The following is a 16,422-nucleotide window of genomic DNA, read 5'->3' as shown; positions in this document are numbered from 1 at the left end:
CATTCACCAAACATCATCTCAGCATACAAAATGCAATATCCCACCCAGAATAGGATGTATAATGGCTTAATCGTACATGTTATCTTCAACAAATAATTTTCCATTTCTTGTTTCTTATACATGTATATATATGTATTTTTCTCCCTATTTCTCACCCTGCCATTTTCCACCCTCCTCCCACACTATCTTTGGTATCTGCAGTTGCTTTCCATTCCTTTTTTTTTCCCCCCCGCATTTTATTGATTCACAAAATATCTTAATATAACTACTTTCAATAGCAATTTCAGCTGATATATATACATATCTGTGAACACATGTTTGACTTTAGGCATGAAATTCTGTTAGTAGAATGAATATTCTAATATACTATAAAGTAGCACCTAGCTGAGGCTAATAGCTTACTGTGGTCATTAAACGGGTATTTTTAAATTTTTTTTTAATTTCAAGAAAGGCAGTTTTAGCTTTAATAAATCAAAATCCAAACATGTTAAAAGGAACTTTGCTTAAGACATAAAGCCAGGAAACAGGTTAGGATTCTATTCAAATAGTAGGTACACAACCTATCGACAGCTCAAGAGAAGACAAAAATCCTTACTCGGGAAAACAAAACACAGAAGGTCAGTAATGCTTTAGTCAAAAGTCAGACACTTTTATTGCACCAGTTCAGTCTCATGTACTTTATCTTCTGTTGTGGTCCATTTAAATCTTTCCATTTAAATTCTGGAAGAGAACATTCAGCTCCAGACTTGCCCCTACCATTAAGCTGCCATTTTCTTAGTTGTTCATGAACTCTTATTTCTGTGTGTCTGACTTTAGTTTTCCTGGGATAGCACTCCCTTCAGAACTTCTTGGAGACCTGATCTGGTGTCAGTAAATTCTTTCAGGTTTTGTTTATCTGAGAATGTTTTTGTCTTCTCTTCCCATATGAGGGATAATATTGCGAGGTATAGTATTCTTTGAAGTTGTTTTTCACTCAACGCTTTGAATATATTTTCCCATTCTTTCCTCGCCCGCATTGTTTCCAATGAGAGGTCTTCTATTAGCCTGATGGGATATCCTTTGTAGGTAACCTGACGTTTCTCTCTTGCTAATCTTAGTATTTTGTCTTTTTCTCTGAATTTGGTCAATCCAGTTATAATGTGTCTTGGAGAAGATCTTCTTGGGTTGATTATATGTGGGGTCCTTTGTACTTCTTGGGTCTAGATTTTTGAATGCCTCTCTAAGGTTTGGAAAGTTTTCTTCCAGTTCATGGAATATATTATCAATCCCCTTATTAGTCTCTTCATTTTCTAGGTTAACAATTATCCAGATGTTTCGATGTTTAATGGTATCTAGTATTTCCTGTATATTACTCTCATTTTGGGGGGCTGTTTTCTTGGTCTTCACGGTGGATTTTTCTAGGCCAGTGATTCTATCTTCTACATCTGAGATTTGATTTTCTGTATGATCTAGTCTGCTTTTAAATACTTTCAAGGGAATTCTGACTTCCTGTATTACAGTCTTCATCTGTAACAGTTCCATTTGATTCTTTTTTTATGGTGTGTATTTCCGCTTTCTGATCATGCATGAACTTCCTCACCTCCTGGAACTTGTCGGCTCTTTTCTCCTGCCTCTTCTAGAGTTCATTGCCTCTCTTCTCTTGCATCTCTGTTAGCTTTGTCACTATGAATATTCTAAATTCTTTATTATACATTTCAGTGAGTTCCACTGTACTGTCTATGGATGAAGAGGAATTATTCTTTTTCCTTGGGGGAGAGTTATTTTCTTAGTTTCTTACATTTCTTATGCCTCTGCATGATTTCTAGTCATCTGATGGGTTATACATTTCTTCCTAATTCCTAGTTCAGTCTGAGCGTTCAGAGGCATCCAGGAGGAGGTGCAATCTCTTTGCTGTTCTGTTTTTCTTTCTTTGTGTGGCAGATTCAGTGGGAATTGAGGAATACGTTGACCCTAATAGTATTCAGATGTTTGGCTATGGTTCACTTACCTGTCTAGATATCTGACTCAGTATGTGGAGGCTGAGCAGCAAAGTGATGAGATAAAAGAAAAAATATAAGAAACAGAGAAAGAGAAAGAGGAAAGAGAGAAAGAGAAAGAAAAAAATTATTTTTATAAAAAGCAAAAAATAAAAACCACATAGCGGGTGAACACGCCACACAAAAGCACTAGTTCTCAGCTCCAATGGAGGACTCAGTCTTCTTCTGAAGGCCTGCCCTTTGCCTCGCCTAAATGGGAGGGAGAAAGGGGATTATTAGCAAGAAAAAGAGGATCTGAGAGCCAAGAAAATACTTTACCTTAAAAAAACTTTTGAAGAAATATTTTTTTAAGAATGAAGAGACAGAGAGTAGGATACAGGGGCCCTACCACTCGAGAATGGGGGCTGGAGAGTGAAGTCTCAGCATAAAAATCTTCATTACTCTATTCCCTGAAAGCACTAGTTCTCAGCTCCCATGGAGGAGTCAGTCTTCTCTCAAATGATGTCTTACCCTTCTCAGTGCCTAGGTCCTATCCTGTTATAACACATTAGTATGAGTTCATCTTAATGCAAAAAAAAAAAATTGAAATCCACGCATAATTTTTATAATACACATTCTCATCAACTTCTTAAGAACCTTCCTAAAACAAATTTTTCTTTATTTTCATTTTTTTCCAGTAATAAAAGTATTTCTCAGACCTGAATTGTCTACCCTTTGTTTTTTTCACATCACTTGTGAAACTTTAGAAAGCTTATTCATTTCAGGGTTTTAACAACACATGTCTTTCTTTAAATTATTTTTTAATTTGCCAGAGGGCATGAGTACTTGCCAGAGAGAGAGACAGGGAGAGAAGGAGAGTGAACAGCACCCCTTGATGGGGCCTGGTCATGCCACAATGCTTTCCCCTCTATTTCTCCACCCTCTGAGGATGTGGGGTACACACATGCATCTTTTAAGCCATCAGAGCTGGGATTCAAACTGCACAGCTGGCCATGTGAGATCTGGTTGCCCTAACCATAGCCATAGAGTTGGCCCTAAATTTTTTTTCAAATTTATGTATCTATTTCTTCCAAGAATGATATATAGATAGATAGAGCTATATAGGGAGATATAAATAGATATAGGCAAACAGGAAGCAGCACCCCCAGCAAGATATTGATGCCACGTCCCACCTGCAGTCTCAGCCAGCCGCGGACCATGTGTGTACACATCCGGGGTGTCTCGGACATGAACCTGGAGCCTGTCCTTATGGGTCAGCCTCACAGAGCACTGCGTTTTTTATCTCTGAGCCTCTTTCCAGTCCCAAGGCCCGATGGACTGTAAGGAGTAAATGAGACAATCAGTGTAAAATGGTGAGTGCATCTTTTCAACAAGCGATGGTAGGAAAGTGGATATCCACACACAAAAATGTAGAGTGGGATTCCTTCCTCACACCATGAACAAAGCTAACAAAATGGATCCCAGACCTAAATGTAAGAGCTAACACTATGAGGGAACCAGCAGTTAGTGTAATGGCTATATCACTGGACTCCCACATAGTCGACCACGGTTCGCGTCCCGGACCCAGTGGCTTAAAACTCACGCCGGGTGCGTGTGCGTGCGTGCCCAAGAACCCGAGAGGAGACTGGAGAAGGGATTGCGGCGTGACCATCCCCCCTGGGGGGTGATTTCTCGCTTTCTGTCTCTCTGTCTCTCTCTGTCTGGCGAGCACACGCGCCCTATAGCCAAAACCCCCCCCCCCCCCGCCCCCAAAAAAAGAGAACTAACACTATGAAACTTGTAGGAGAGAATATAGGAATGTACCTTCATGACTTTGGACTAAGCAAGGCCTTTTTATTATTACTTTTTAAAATCTATTTTTCTTCATTTTTTTAATTGCCAGTGGACATGCGTGCTCACCAGAAAGAAAGCGCACATGTCCTCTGGCAATAAGCACAGGCCTCACTGAGGCGCATGGCCACGCCACAATCCTTTGTTCTCTATTTGGCCTTCGCATCAGCATTCTGGGCACACACACACATGCAACTGACCATGTGGGCTCCCTTAACTACACAGAGCAGGCTTAGGTAAAGCCTTTCTAGGTATAACTCCGAAAGTATAAATGACAAAAAATAAACAAATTGAACTTCTAAATTTAAACCTTTTCTGCTCAAAGTATACAAAAAAAAAAAAGAACGAAAGAAAGAAAAAGAAAACAAGTCACAAAAGAGAGAAAAGATTTGCAAATCATCTACCTAATTAAGGACCTTGTAAGTAGAATGTGTGAAGAACTACAATTCAATAATAAAGACACCACAATTCTGCAGTTTTTGTTTGTCTTTGCCATAGGGCGCATGTACTTGCCAGAAGGGGAGAGCGAGAGCAAGAGAGAGAAAGAGATAAGAAAGCATCTCCCCAACAATGGAGACGGTCACACTGCAAACCTTTTCTCTTGCATCTCCTCTCAGGGTTTTGGGCATGCACGCACACATGCCCGGTGAGTTTTTCAACTTGCTGGGTCCAGGACTCAAACTGCACCATCAGCCACGTGAGATCCAGCTGCCTTAAAGTCCACACCATATGCTGCTCCAGGAAATTCACCCTTTTTAGGTGTACAATTCATTGAGTTCTGATGAATGTATATGGTTGTATAACCGCCATACAGATATTTATGCTATACAAAAAACATAGCAAACTCTCTCCCACCTAAAATTTCCCTCATACCCTTCTATAGTCAGTAACCTCCCATCTCCCTGCCATGTTACGACCATTGATCTGACTTCTGCCTGATGGTGTTGCCTTTTGCGGAATGTCACTGTGATGGCTGATTGGGTCACAGGGTGCCCAGACATTGATCAAACACTGTTCTGGGTGTCCGTGAGGGTGTTTCTGGATGAGAATAATGTTTGAATTGGTAAAGTGAGCAGATTGGCCTCCTTGCTATGAGTAGGCCTCATCTGTTGTATTCGTGTGTGTATGTTTTTAGAGAGATTTCTGCTATAAGGCACGTGCACTCGCTGGAGAGACAGAGACAGAAAGCAAGAAATCATCCCCTAGGGGGCATAGCCATGCCACAATCGCTTCTCCCCCATTCTCTTCTCGGGATTTTGGACATGCGCGTGCGCACACACACACAGACACACACACACACACACCTGGCCTGAGTTTTAAGCCACCGGGTCTGGAACTTGAACTGCAGTCAACTACTGGGAGCCCAGTGATGTAACCATTACACCATCTGCTGGCCCTGTTTTATTGTTCTTAAGGTGGGTATTTTCCTTTTGTGTGTCTTCTGAGCTTCCTGAATCTGTGGCTTAATGTCAGACATTAATTTGCAAAAACTCTGTTATTGTTGCTTCAATTCCTTAGCTTTGTCTTCTTCTGGTATTCCCATTATGCTTCTGTTACACCTCTTGCAGTTGCCCAGCTATTTTTTGATTTTCTGTAGGGAGTTTTTTTCAGTCCCCACTCCCTTAAACTCTTTGCTTTTTACATTTTGGAAATTCTATTGAGATATCTTCAAGTTCAGAAATTCTTTCCTCAACCATATCCTGTTTACTAATGGGTCCATCAAAAGCATTCTTTTGTTTTTTTAAGAATATCTGTTTTATCTTACTCACCATTATCATTGTTTTAATTTGACAAGAGAAAGAGGAAAAGCAAGAAAGCAAGTTGCCAGGTCTGGGACTCAAACCATGGTCAGCCATGTGGGAGTCCAGTGCCTTAACCACCACACCACCTGCTGGCCTCATCAAAAGCTTTCTTCATTTGCTTTTTACCTCGAGCATTTAAAAAAATATATATTCTTAGAATGTCTATCTCTGTGTTTATTGCCCATTTGCTTATGCACGCTAATTCATCCATTCAAGTTCCCAGTATACTAATTACCGTTATTTTAAATTCCTAGTCTAATTTTATCTTTTCCATCATGAGTCTGACTCTGATGCTTGCTGTATATCTTCAAATTGTGTTTCTGGCTTTTAGTATGTCTTGTACTTGTTTTCTTGATAGCTAGACATGATGTACTGCAATAAAGAGGACTTTAGAGATATGGGAGAAGGGAATGTATTTTATAATCCTGGAAATCTGTCTATTTTTGAAGTTTATTTATTCTGAGACAGAAAGGGACATGGGAGTGGACAGGCACTCCCAACAGGATCTTCACACATGACCCACCCGCAGCCAGCCAGGATCACAGGCACACACATGCACGTGTGGCAAACGCAGGGAGACCCTGGGACCTGAACCTGGGACTTTCCCAGGGGCTTCAGCATCGTGCAATGCTGTTACCACTGCATCACTGTGGCTGGCCTCGGTCTCTGTCTTTTAATAAGCCGGTGCCTCGGAACTATGGGCTTCAGGGACACCTCTCAGTACTTTCCTCCTCACCCTTAGGAGGGACAGGATGGTTAGAGTGAGCTGGAGTTGAGCTGCCTCTTCCTCCAGGGCTGAAAAACCCTCAACAGCCGACACTCCAGTGTGACAGGTTTCTCTCCACGCACACTGTGTTAAGGTGTATTTCAAAATATTTTTTTCTTCCCCTCACCCTGCTGAAAGCCCAGAGGAATTTTGGCTTATCTTCATTCTGAGAATCTGCTCGAGCTCCTGGAAGTAAAACTCACAGAAGTGTGTGAGCCCCTGTGGACACCTCCCGAGTTCTCAGTGCTCCAACTTGTCCACACGGATTCTCCGGCCATCTGTCAGCTCTAGTTCAGACCTTCCCACGCTGGTACTCATTCCCACTTCGGGGGTCTACTTGCTGGTCTCTGATCCAGAGTTGTGATTCTGTGTTTACCTGGCTGTCCCTCTGACTTAAGGGCAGTAGTGGGCCCTGGGACCTCACTTCTCTGACAGACCCAAGGACAGCTGTTGATTTTTCATTGTGCTCAGCTTTTTATTTAAGATGAAGTGATGACTTCCAAGCTCCCGAAGAGCAGACCCTTTACTCCACTGTTTCCTTCTTCTATAGTTTCTGACAGAAATCTACTGCAATTTTTCTTCTTTCTCTATGTACTTTTTCCTCTGTCTTTTAGAGATTCACCGTTTTGTTCAGCAGTTCGTGATGTGGGATTTCCAGAATTCTGGAATCTGTAGTTTAACTTTAGGAAGTTCTTGGCTCTTGTCTCTTGATAGTTCTTATTCTGCAATCGGTCTCTATTTCCTCTGGGAATCCTACTATTCACATCCAGCTCTGGTCTTCCCCACTACCTGTGGATGTTCTGGGTCACTTCCTCACCATGTCTCTTCCGTGTATCTCAGTTGAGACCACTGCTATTGAACGCTCAAGGTCACAGATTCTTTCTTCAGCGTTATCAAGTCTTCTAAAGGAATTCTAATATTCTGGGAGTTGCTTCTAGTGTTTCCGCTCTTTCTTTTCCATTTCTCCTGCAATTCCCTGTTCATTATGATTTCCTACCTTTCCCACTGGATTCCTGATGTATTTATTTACCAGTTGTCTAAAATGCTGATAGTTCCAACAGGTACCATCTCTGAATCAGGTTCTGTTGAATCATTTCTAACTGAATGACAGACATGATGTGTACAATCAAACTACATTATGTCCACACTTGAAAATGGGCATGTCCTGCCTGTCATGCTATTATTTGGGGACTATGTTTGTTGCTATTTTCACTCTGCCACGGGCTTCAAATTCTTCCAGTGGTGACTGCTACCTTCTGCTGACAGCATACTTGGGAGTACAGGAAGGTTTTTCTTTAAGTCCCATCCTAAACTTTTGGAAATCTCTGCATGCCCACACCATGGGGAGGATCTGTATTATTTTCCTACTTCCTCAGTAATTGAGTGGTACTCCTTGTTATTTAATGCTAGGCTCACAGGGGGGACAGGAAGGCTTTGTTAACCTTAGCTAACCTGGGTCTTAGGCAGGCTTCTCGTGGGTGTGGCCTTCTCAACATTCCTGCCCCACTACCCAATAGCAGCTACTCTGCTTTCAATCTATTGGTGGTCTTAGGAGACTTTGTGCCCATCCCCAAGGGGGAGTAGACCTTTCTGTTAAGAATGTGGGATCCTGGACCTAGATGCTTGTCCCTCCTCCAAAATCACTGTTTTTAATGCCAGAGGGCATGTGTGCACATGAGGAAGCAGCTTTTAATAGAGCCTGGTCATCCTCAAGCCTTTTTCTTTTATTTTTGGAGAGGTTTTTGCTATAGGGCACATGTGCTCACCAGAAAGAGAGAAACAAAGAGAAAGAAGGCAAGAAAGCACCCCCCTCCCCCGGGAGGGATGGCCACACCACAATCCCCTCTCCTCCGTTCTCCTCTCGGGATCTTGGGCACGCACACACACATGCAACCGGTGTGAGTTTAAGCCATCAGGTACAGGACTTGAACTGTGGTCAACCACGTAGGAGTCCAGGGACATAGTCATTACGCCAACTGCTGGTCCCAATCCTTTTCTCCTCCAATTCTCCATACCAGGATCCTAGGCACGTGTATGTATTCCTAGCGTATCTTTTCAAGCTGCTAGGGCTCGGACTCAAAACCTGTTCAGTCATGTGGGATACGGCTTCCTTTGCACAGCGTCTAACTGCTGTGCCACAGGACTGGCAGTCAGGTAACTTCTGCGTCACCTCCTGTGGCATGACTCCTCACCAGTGTCCTGAAGGCAGGGCATGTCTTACCCCTCCCCAGAGGCAGATGGTTTCTGCTTATGTTCCTCTATTAGCAGTAGATTCCTGGGCCCCAGGAGTGACAGGGCCTGTTGCTCTCTCTCACGGCAACACAAGCATTTTGCATTCAAGAGAAGGCATGGGGGAAGTGGACGGCCTCGCCCTTCAGCAGCAGCCAGTTACCTCCTCCATGCCTGAATCACGGACTGGGACCTCAGGCCTTGCCCTGGGCCCTTCTCTCTGAGCACCCAGTGGAGACCCTCTGGAAATAACCTGGATGAAGTGCCCTTATTTGAGACTCTCAGTTATCCCAAACTGAAATGCAAGCCCACACACAGCCGTTAAGAATTCATTACTCTTTTTTTTTTGCTGTTTTCTTAGCTGTTTCTATTGGTCTTATCCTTCCTACGATGAAACAGTCTGTATGCCCATCTCTCTTTGGAGGGCTTATTATTCTGTGGAATGTAGTTGACTTGTTCACCTTGTGATCTTGGTTCTTTGATTTGCTCAAAAAGAGCTATAATTTTGTAGAGTGCCCAGCCTTTTCTTCTGGTTAAGTCTGGAATGTGTCTCTTCAGGCTTTCTACATCCTCTTCAAAAGAATTAGGACTACTTCTACTGAAGCTGATTTTCTGTTACTCTCCTAAGTCCGTATTTTTTCTATCATCACATCTATTATAATGTGTAACTACTTTTACTGTCTCCTATAGTAGACTTTCACAATATGAAAACATACCTAAATCTCTTCATTATTATAATCTCCTATTGTCAAGCATCAAACTGGACACAAAGTACTCAAAAATAAATTAATAATACATAACAAGGTATTCAGATTTTCAAAAACATTAACTCGACCCACAGAAAATGAAGGTAATTAAAACACCCAAAGTAGTACTGGAGATGACAAAGAAGGATGAGCCCAAAGGTAAATGGGAATTTTGTTCTGAACCACCTATTAGATTTTCATTTATAAAATGCCTAAGAATCTGTCTACAACGCTGACTGAGTTCAGGACACAAAGCGTAAGTGAAAAACATACATCCCAGGACACTTTTACTCAACCGAGCTTTAAGAAGAGCTACAATAAATCACAAAATATAGACCAGTAGCTTCTTATTGTTTATTCTTCTTTTACAAAAGACACCTGGAACAAATAAATATAAAACGGTATTATGTCATTTTTTAGCAAATACACATTTTCTTAATATTCTCCTCAGGAATAAACTAACGGAAGTTTTCAGGGCACAATCATCCTACCCACCTCCCACCCTGTTTAATTAAAAAAAAAGAAAAAAAGCCATCTTTCAAATTCCTTATAACTCTTAACAATGGATTCTCAGAATAAGTAATATGAGAGTACTTAGGGACCATGACATCGAAATCAACAACTTAAAAAAAAAAAAAAAAAGATGTACAAAAAAAATCACATATACAACACATACAGTATGATGCTGTCCAGAATCTCCAACTAACGAAGTTACAAGTTTTTCATTTCTTATAATGTGCATGAACAGAGTCTGTTTTGTTCAAATCTGCATGGCAAATGAAACAAAGCTGAGCACAAGGTACACACAATTTGCTGTGATGAAACATTAAATACAGGTATATTTAACATACAGTGAACACGCCGTGTGTTTTCTGACAGCCACCAAAGTTCTGATTTCCTATACCTTGGAGGTGATGTGGAAGGCAGACCAAGAACGTGGCCACGTTTAGCCACAGAATGCCCCCTGCCTGTGTGGCTCACAACAATGCATTTAAACGTGAGCAGTGATAAACACCCAAATGTGTTTGCTTTACTAAAACATATACCCCAGCAAATACTTGAAGTGCTTTGCTAATGCCTTCAATTAAATATTTTAACTTAATGCTTTACCCATCAAGTAGAAATATGTACTATAGTTATTTCAAACCAGAACAAAAGGGGTGATTTCCCTCCTCTGCCTTTTAAAGATTTTTTGAAAATCCATTTCAAATAATGTTTTACTTGGTGCTTTACAATCGCTTTCCTCTTTATGAAAACCAGTTAGGAAGGCAGAAAATGACATAAAATGTTTGAAGGGTCATCATCGAATAACCCAGTGGATCTGAAACGTACTTCTGGGTACTTCTGTGCTCCCTTGGCCCTGTGCAAGTTAATTACACTTTAGTAGATCCCCCGAAAGGTTGAAGACATGCACACGGAAGATGGAAATGCCAAGTGTCAGAATAAGTAGAACCGCACATAAAAAAAGCACCTGAAGACGGAGGGAGGAATGTGCTGCCATCCCACCTGTCAGTGTGGGAGACCACATTCAGAGGTTCCCATGTGCATAACAGCTTAAGTTCTCCAAAATACAGTTTTTCTGGGTGCTGTATCTAAAACTTTCAAAACCAATTTAAAATTAGGGAAAAATATACTTAAAAACTGTTTCACAATCTTGTGGGTAAAGATCATTAAGCCATGAGATTCGTTTCGCAGGTAGCAAGTCCTGACTCGAAGTGCAGAGCCCGACGTGCAGAGCCAGCGCCTGGACAGGTAGTCAGGACGCCCTGGGAGAGTTCACGGGCACTGGGACTCGGTGACCCACACTCACCTCCTCGTGGCAGACAACAGTATTTCCAAACAGGTGCAGACTATGCCCTCTGTTCATGAGACACACACACATCACATTGTGACAACTTAGAAACCAAATTTTACTTGAGAACATGCAAACCTGGAATATGATTTCAAGACAGTACAAACAGCAGTTGAATGGAACCTGCCTACAACAATATTTTATTTTTTTCCTTTAAGGCTACAGAAAATCTGCACATAAACAAGGCATTTAATTCCCATAATAAAAATACCCCCTTACAAACAGCCAAGGTGTCCAGCCGGATTCTAGTGTGCTTATGCTGTATCACATTCTATCTACGGGAGCATTTTCCTGCAAGTCTGTAGGGTTAAGGTCAATTCTTTCTGGAAACAGCAGCTTCTCACAAACTGCTTCTTTGATTGGTAAATACTGTGATATTTCATTAGGTTCCGTGAAGAGAGAAGGTGGAACATGCTAGGGAAAACAAAAACCGTATCAGCACAAGTTCATTACTGCAGTGACACCCATTAGCATGAGTCGGTTCAAGTACGATCAAAAAGTAGGCCCATTTCAAAATTAGGTATTATGTAGGCAGATAAGTAATGCCACTAAAATGAACAGGTATTTCCCGCTACTGAGTCACTCCACTTTGCTACCTGCTGATTATTTCTTCAAAGGTCCCAGGGTTATATAATTCAGTGTACCCATAAATGCCCTCAGAGTGTAATTAATACATCTTAATCCAACCCCCCCCCGTGGCCCTTGTAACTTGACAGCACTAGTCTTCAGAGTCTTCAATTATGTAATCTGTAACAGCATCTAAGCAACCTTCCCAACCCGAGTGTAGTCTATACCCAGACAGTCACAAATACTCAGGTCTGCCGGAAGGTATCACTTCTTAAGCAACTCATTCTAATATCCCAAATTCTATGGAAGCCGTTCACAAGATCCAGGGGAGCAAAAATGATAAAGAAAAAGTAGGCTAAAACAAAATCACCACGTCTTAGGCACAGAGAGGGAGACTGTGTGAAAGGAATTATGAGGCAGCTGGGTGGTAAGCAGAGAACACCCAGCAGTGCCAGCCGTGGCTCCACCACAGCCAGCCACGCGGTCAGTTCTCCAAAATGAAAGGCGGAAGCTGAACTGGATGATGGCTAATGTGCCCGACAGCTCTCAGTCTTCCTGAGTGTGTGTTATGTGCCAGTAGGATTTACCCTGTGGAGCCCTATTTAAGGTGAACAAATGGTTTAGGCTATAAATCTGGGTGTGTGGATGAGTTAGGGAGAGGCCATACTTAAAACAAAACAACAAAAGTCAACTTCTAAAACCTGAAATTTAAATACTTACCATTAAATTAGCAATTTTGCTCTCTCGTGAGGTATATTCACGTAACATGTAGGTCTTATCAGCCTATATTTAAAAATTAAAAAGTTGCAATAAATTTATTTATATTGATTTATGAAATCCTTTCTATTAAACAGATGCCTACATTACATCAATAGAACAGGGTGTGAAAGGAGCAAGAGGCCTAACAAAAACATATGTGAACACATTTAGTCCTATGCAAGAAAAACAAAAGGGAAGGTACTACTTGGAAAGACTATAAGTGAGTATACAAGAGGTTTTAATGTTGAGTCTTGAACTACATCCTTTCCTTAGGGGCCGGCAGGTGGCATGGTGGTTAAGGACACTGGACTCCCATGTGGCTGACCTTGGTTTGAGTCCTGGACCCGGCGGTTTGCTTTCTCACTTTCTCTCTTTCTTTCTGTCCGTCTCTGGTCAAATAAAAATAAATAAATAAGTGGATAAATAAAGTTGAGTAAAATAATTCTTTAAAAAAAAAAAATAGAACTACATCCCTCCCTTAAGCTGTACTCCTATTTACTTACATATCTATGGATTTTACGCTCTTAAAAAAAAAAAAAAGCAATTAAAAAATATTTTCTCTCACTGCCACAAAACTTTGCTTACTTTTTTGCTATAGGACACGTGTGCTCACTGGAGAGACAGAGAAAAAGAAAGTAAAAAATCACTGCCCCAGGAGGATGACCACACACTGCAGTCCCTTCTATTCTGCTCCCGGGATTTTGGGCATGCATGCACACGCATTCAGTGCAATTTTCAAGCCGCCAGGTCCAGGATTCAAAGTGCAGTTGACCATGTGGGAGTCCTGCACCTTAAGTACCATGCCACCAGCTGGCCCTGAACAACTTTAATAAACTTACAAGCAAGATGAGATCCATAGTATTTGTAGAAAATGGTGAATTGTGAGATACTCAAGAAAAAACAGAAAACCTGAATAAGCAGTACTCATTAAAGGTGATCGCAACTAGATAAGCAGTACTCATTAAAGGCATGATCTCAGTTGGCCAAGAGGGAGTCCAGCACCATAACCACCACGCCACCTGCTGGTCCCACCACAAAACTCGTACTAAACTGCTGACTTAAAATCTTCCTGTATGTTGTTCAATTTTTCCCAAGTTAGATTTTAGAACAATTTAACAAAATTTGCTTTTCATTGAAACACTTTTCAATAAAAGAAAAAACCCACAAAACTATACTCCCTTATGGTTTCAATTTTTTTTTAGAGAGATTTCTGCTATAGAGTGTGTGCACTCACTGGAAAGACGAGAGAGAGACAGAAAGCGAGAAATCCCCCTCACCCCAGAGGGATGGCCATGCCACAATCCCTTCTCCTCCATTCTTCTCTGCCTACACAGAATCTGACACAAATAGGTTCATACTCGCTTTTTCAAATTCAACACTGACATGGAAATCTTTCTCTCTTACTTAAATACAATCCTCTGCCATCAATGTGAATGCTGTGTGTCCTTCTACTATATAGGTATAACGTAAACAATTGAATCCATGTCCACAAAATGGGCACTCAGCTCCTTCCTTCCTCTCAGCCTCTGGAGAAGAAAAGCAGACTGCTTTTAGTACTCTGCCACCACTTAAAACAAAAGAAGGCCATCACATAGTCAGCTACTACAAGGGGAGAACTGGCCCTAGGCAAAGTATCTGGGAAAATGCCAATCCAACCCCAGCCTACTGGGTTCAAATCCCAGTTCTGCCACCTGCTAACCATACCCCTTGGACAAAGTACTTCCCCTACTCTGCCTTGGTCGCCTCGGCTATAACAGAGATGCTAGCAGTGCTGATTCCACAGGGATGCTGGAGGAAGGTTAACCAGCACGGGGCCGATACCAGTGGTCTCCTCTCTAATTCCTCACTCTAAATGATCATGAGTCCAAAGCCAAAGATTCTTTCAAGGGACCAACAGACAGCATAATGATTATGTTGCTGAAGTCCCATGTAGTTGACCTCAGTTCAAGTCCCAGACCTGGAGGCTTAAAACGCACTCTGGGTGCATGTGCATGCATGCCCAAGAACTCGAGAGGAGAATGGAGGAGAAGGGACTGCACCATGGCCACCCTCACCCCCAGGGTGAATTCTCACTTTCTATCTCTCTGGTGAGCACATACACCCTATAGCAAAAATCTTTCTTTAAAAAAAATCCTTTCAGAAAGGACAGGCAAGGCTGCTCTGCAGGAATTTCCCAGACTCAACTGGAGTTCCCTTCAATACTCACTTCAAAACAAAAAGTTCTGCACATCGACCATTCTTTGAGCGTTTAGGCATTAGGACAATGGTCAATAGGCCAGCAGATGGCAAAGCAGTTATGTCACTGGACTCCCACATGGTTGGAGTCCCAGACCCAGTGGCTTGAAAATCACACTGAGCATATGTGCATGCGTGCCCAAGATCCCAGAGAGAATGGAGGACAAGGGACTGCGGCGTGGCCATTCACCCAGGGAGGTGATTTCTTACTTTCCCTCTCACTGACCCTATCTCTCTCCCTCTGGTGAATGAGTGCATGTGCCCTAAGGCAAAAACCTCTTCAAAAAAAGAACAATGATCAAAATAACTATGGAATACAAATTTCACAAGGCCACAGGATTAGAATTCCTATAATAGTTACAGGACAGATTTGTTAGTAATAGATTAAATACACACAAATATGCTTAAGGCATCAGAGCCCCTCTCCCCACCTAAGGAGCATTTTTTAGAAAACTCTCAGCTACTAGAGCTTTTGGAGCAGAGATGCACTGTTTCAGTAACAGCACGCAGATGCAAATTTAAAATGCCAAAAACTTAAGGTTGGAAGAACTGCCATACGGTATAGAGCATCATTTAATTTCAGATTCTCAGATTGACAGTTAAGATATAAACAAGCCAATTAATGTACTTGTTAAAAAGAGTACCTCATGGTAGAGTCTTGTGTCATTCATTCTGATAAGCACTCCATCAATTCTCAAGAAAAACCGCAACAGCAGGAAAAAGCTAGAAGGCATTACTCTCTGTAGGAAAAAAAACACCAGGCACATTAATATTCTAATGAAAATTCAGTATTTTATTACTTTGCTAAAAAAGAAAAATAAACACTGGAAGAAGAGCTAATCAGCAATATATAAACATCTCTGGGATTCTGTCCTAGCTCCAACTAAGCCAGAGGACACATACACTCACCAGACAGAGACGGGGAGAGGGGGAGAGAGAGAGAGATAGAGAGAGAGAGAAAGCACCCCACATTGGAAACAGACACACCACAATCCCTTCTCCTCCATTTCTCCCTCCTTTTAGGATTTTGGGCATGCACACACATGTGCCTGGCATTTTTCAAGCCATAGGTCAGGGACACAAACCATACTGACCATGTGGGATCCAATGCCTTAACTACCATGCTGCTGGCTTGCCCAGGCATATTATTTAAAATCCTGGTTTTAGCTTCCTACAATAGAAAAATACTTTCTCTAGGCCAAAAATAATTGGGAACCAGCAGTTAGCGTAATGGCTATGTCGCTGGACTCCCACGTAGTCAACCGCGGTTCGCGGCCCAGACCCGGTGGCTTAGAACTCACGCCGGGAGCATGAGCGTGCGTGCCCAAGATCCCGAGAGGAGAATGGAGGAGAAGGGATTGCGGCGTGGCCATCCCCCTTGGGGGGTGATTTCTCACTTTCTGTCTCTATGTCTCTCTATCTGTCTGGCGAGCGCACGCGCCCTATAGGGAAAACCTCTAAAAAAAAGAAAAAAAAATTGATGTTTAAAAGACAACATACCTGGGGGAACCAGCAGTTAGCGTAATGGCTATGTCACTGGACTCCCACGTAGTCGACCGCGGTTCGCGTCTCGGACCCGGTGGCTTAAACCTCACGCTGGGCACGTGTGCGTGCGTGCCCAAGATCCCGAGAGGAGAATGGAGGAGAAGGGATTGCGGCG

The 16,422-nt window shown here is 42.1% G+C and overlaps 1 protein-coding gene across 1 annotated transcript in view; it reads right to left on the bottom strand.

Moving 5' to 3' along the window:
* Positions 1–10,141: 10,141 nt before the first annotated feature.
* The window catches only part of TIPRL (TOR signaling pathway regulator), a gene marked incomplete at its 5' end in the record, with an annotated part of 29,020 nt that continues 22,739 nt past the window's right edge, over positions 10,142–16,422 (bottom strand). The window contains 3 exon segments of the mRNA XM_006147042.3: positions 10,142–11,615; positions 12,489–12,551; positions 15,407–15,502. Coding sequence (XP_006147104.2) covers positions 11,466–11,615; positions 12,489–12,551; positions 15,407–15,502 — 309 coding nt within the window.

Source organism: Tupaia chinensis, unplaced genomic scaffold (assembly GCF_000334495.1).
Source record: "Tupaia chinensis unplaced genomic scaffold, TupChi_1.0 Scaffold000198_1, whole genome shotgun sequence".
Taxonomy (NCBI): domain Eukaryota; kingdom Metazoa; phylum Chordata; class Mammalia; order Scandentia; family Tupaiidae; genus Tupaia; species Tupaia belangeri.
Note: the sequence above shows the minus strand (reverse complement) of the source record. Positions and strands in the feature narration are given on the sequence as shown.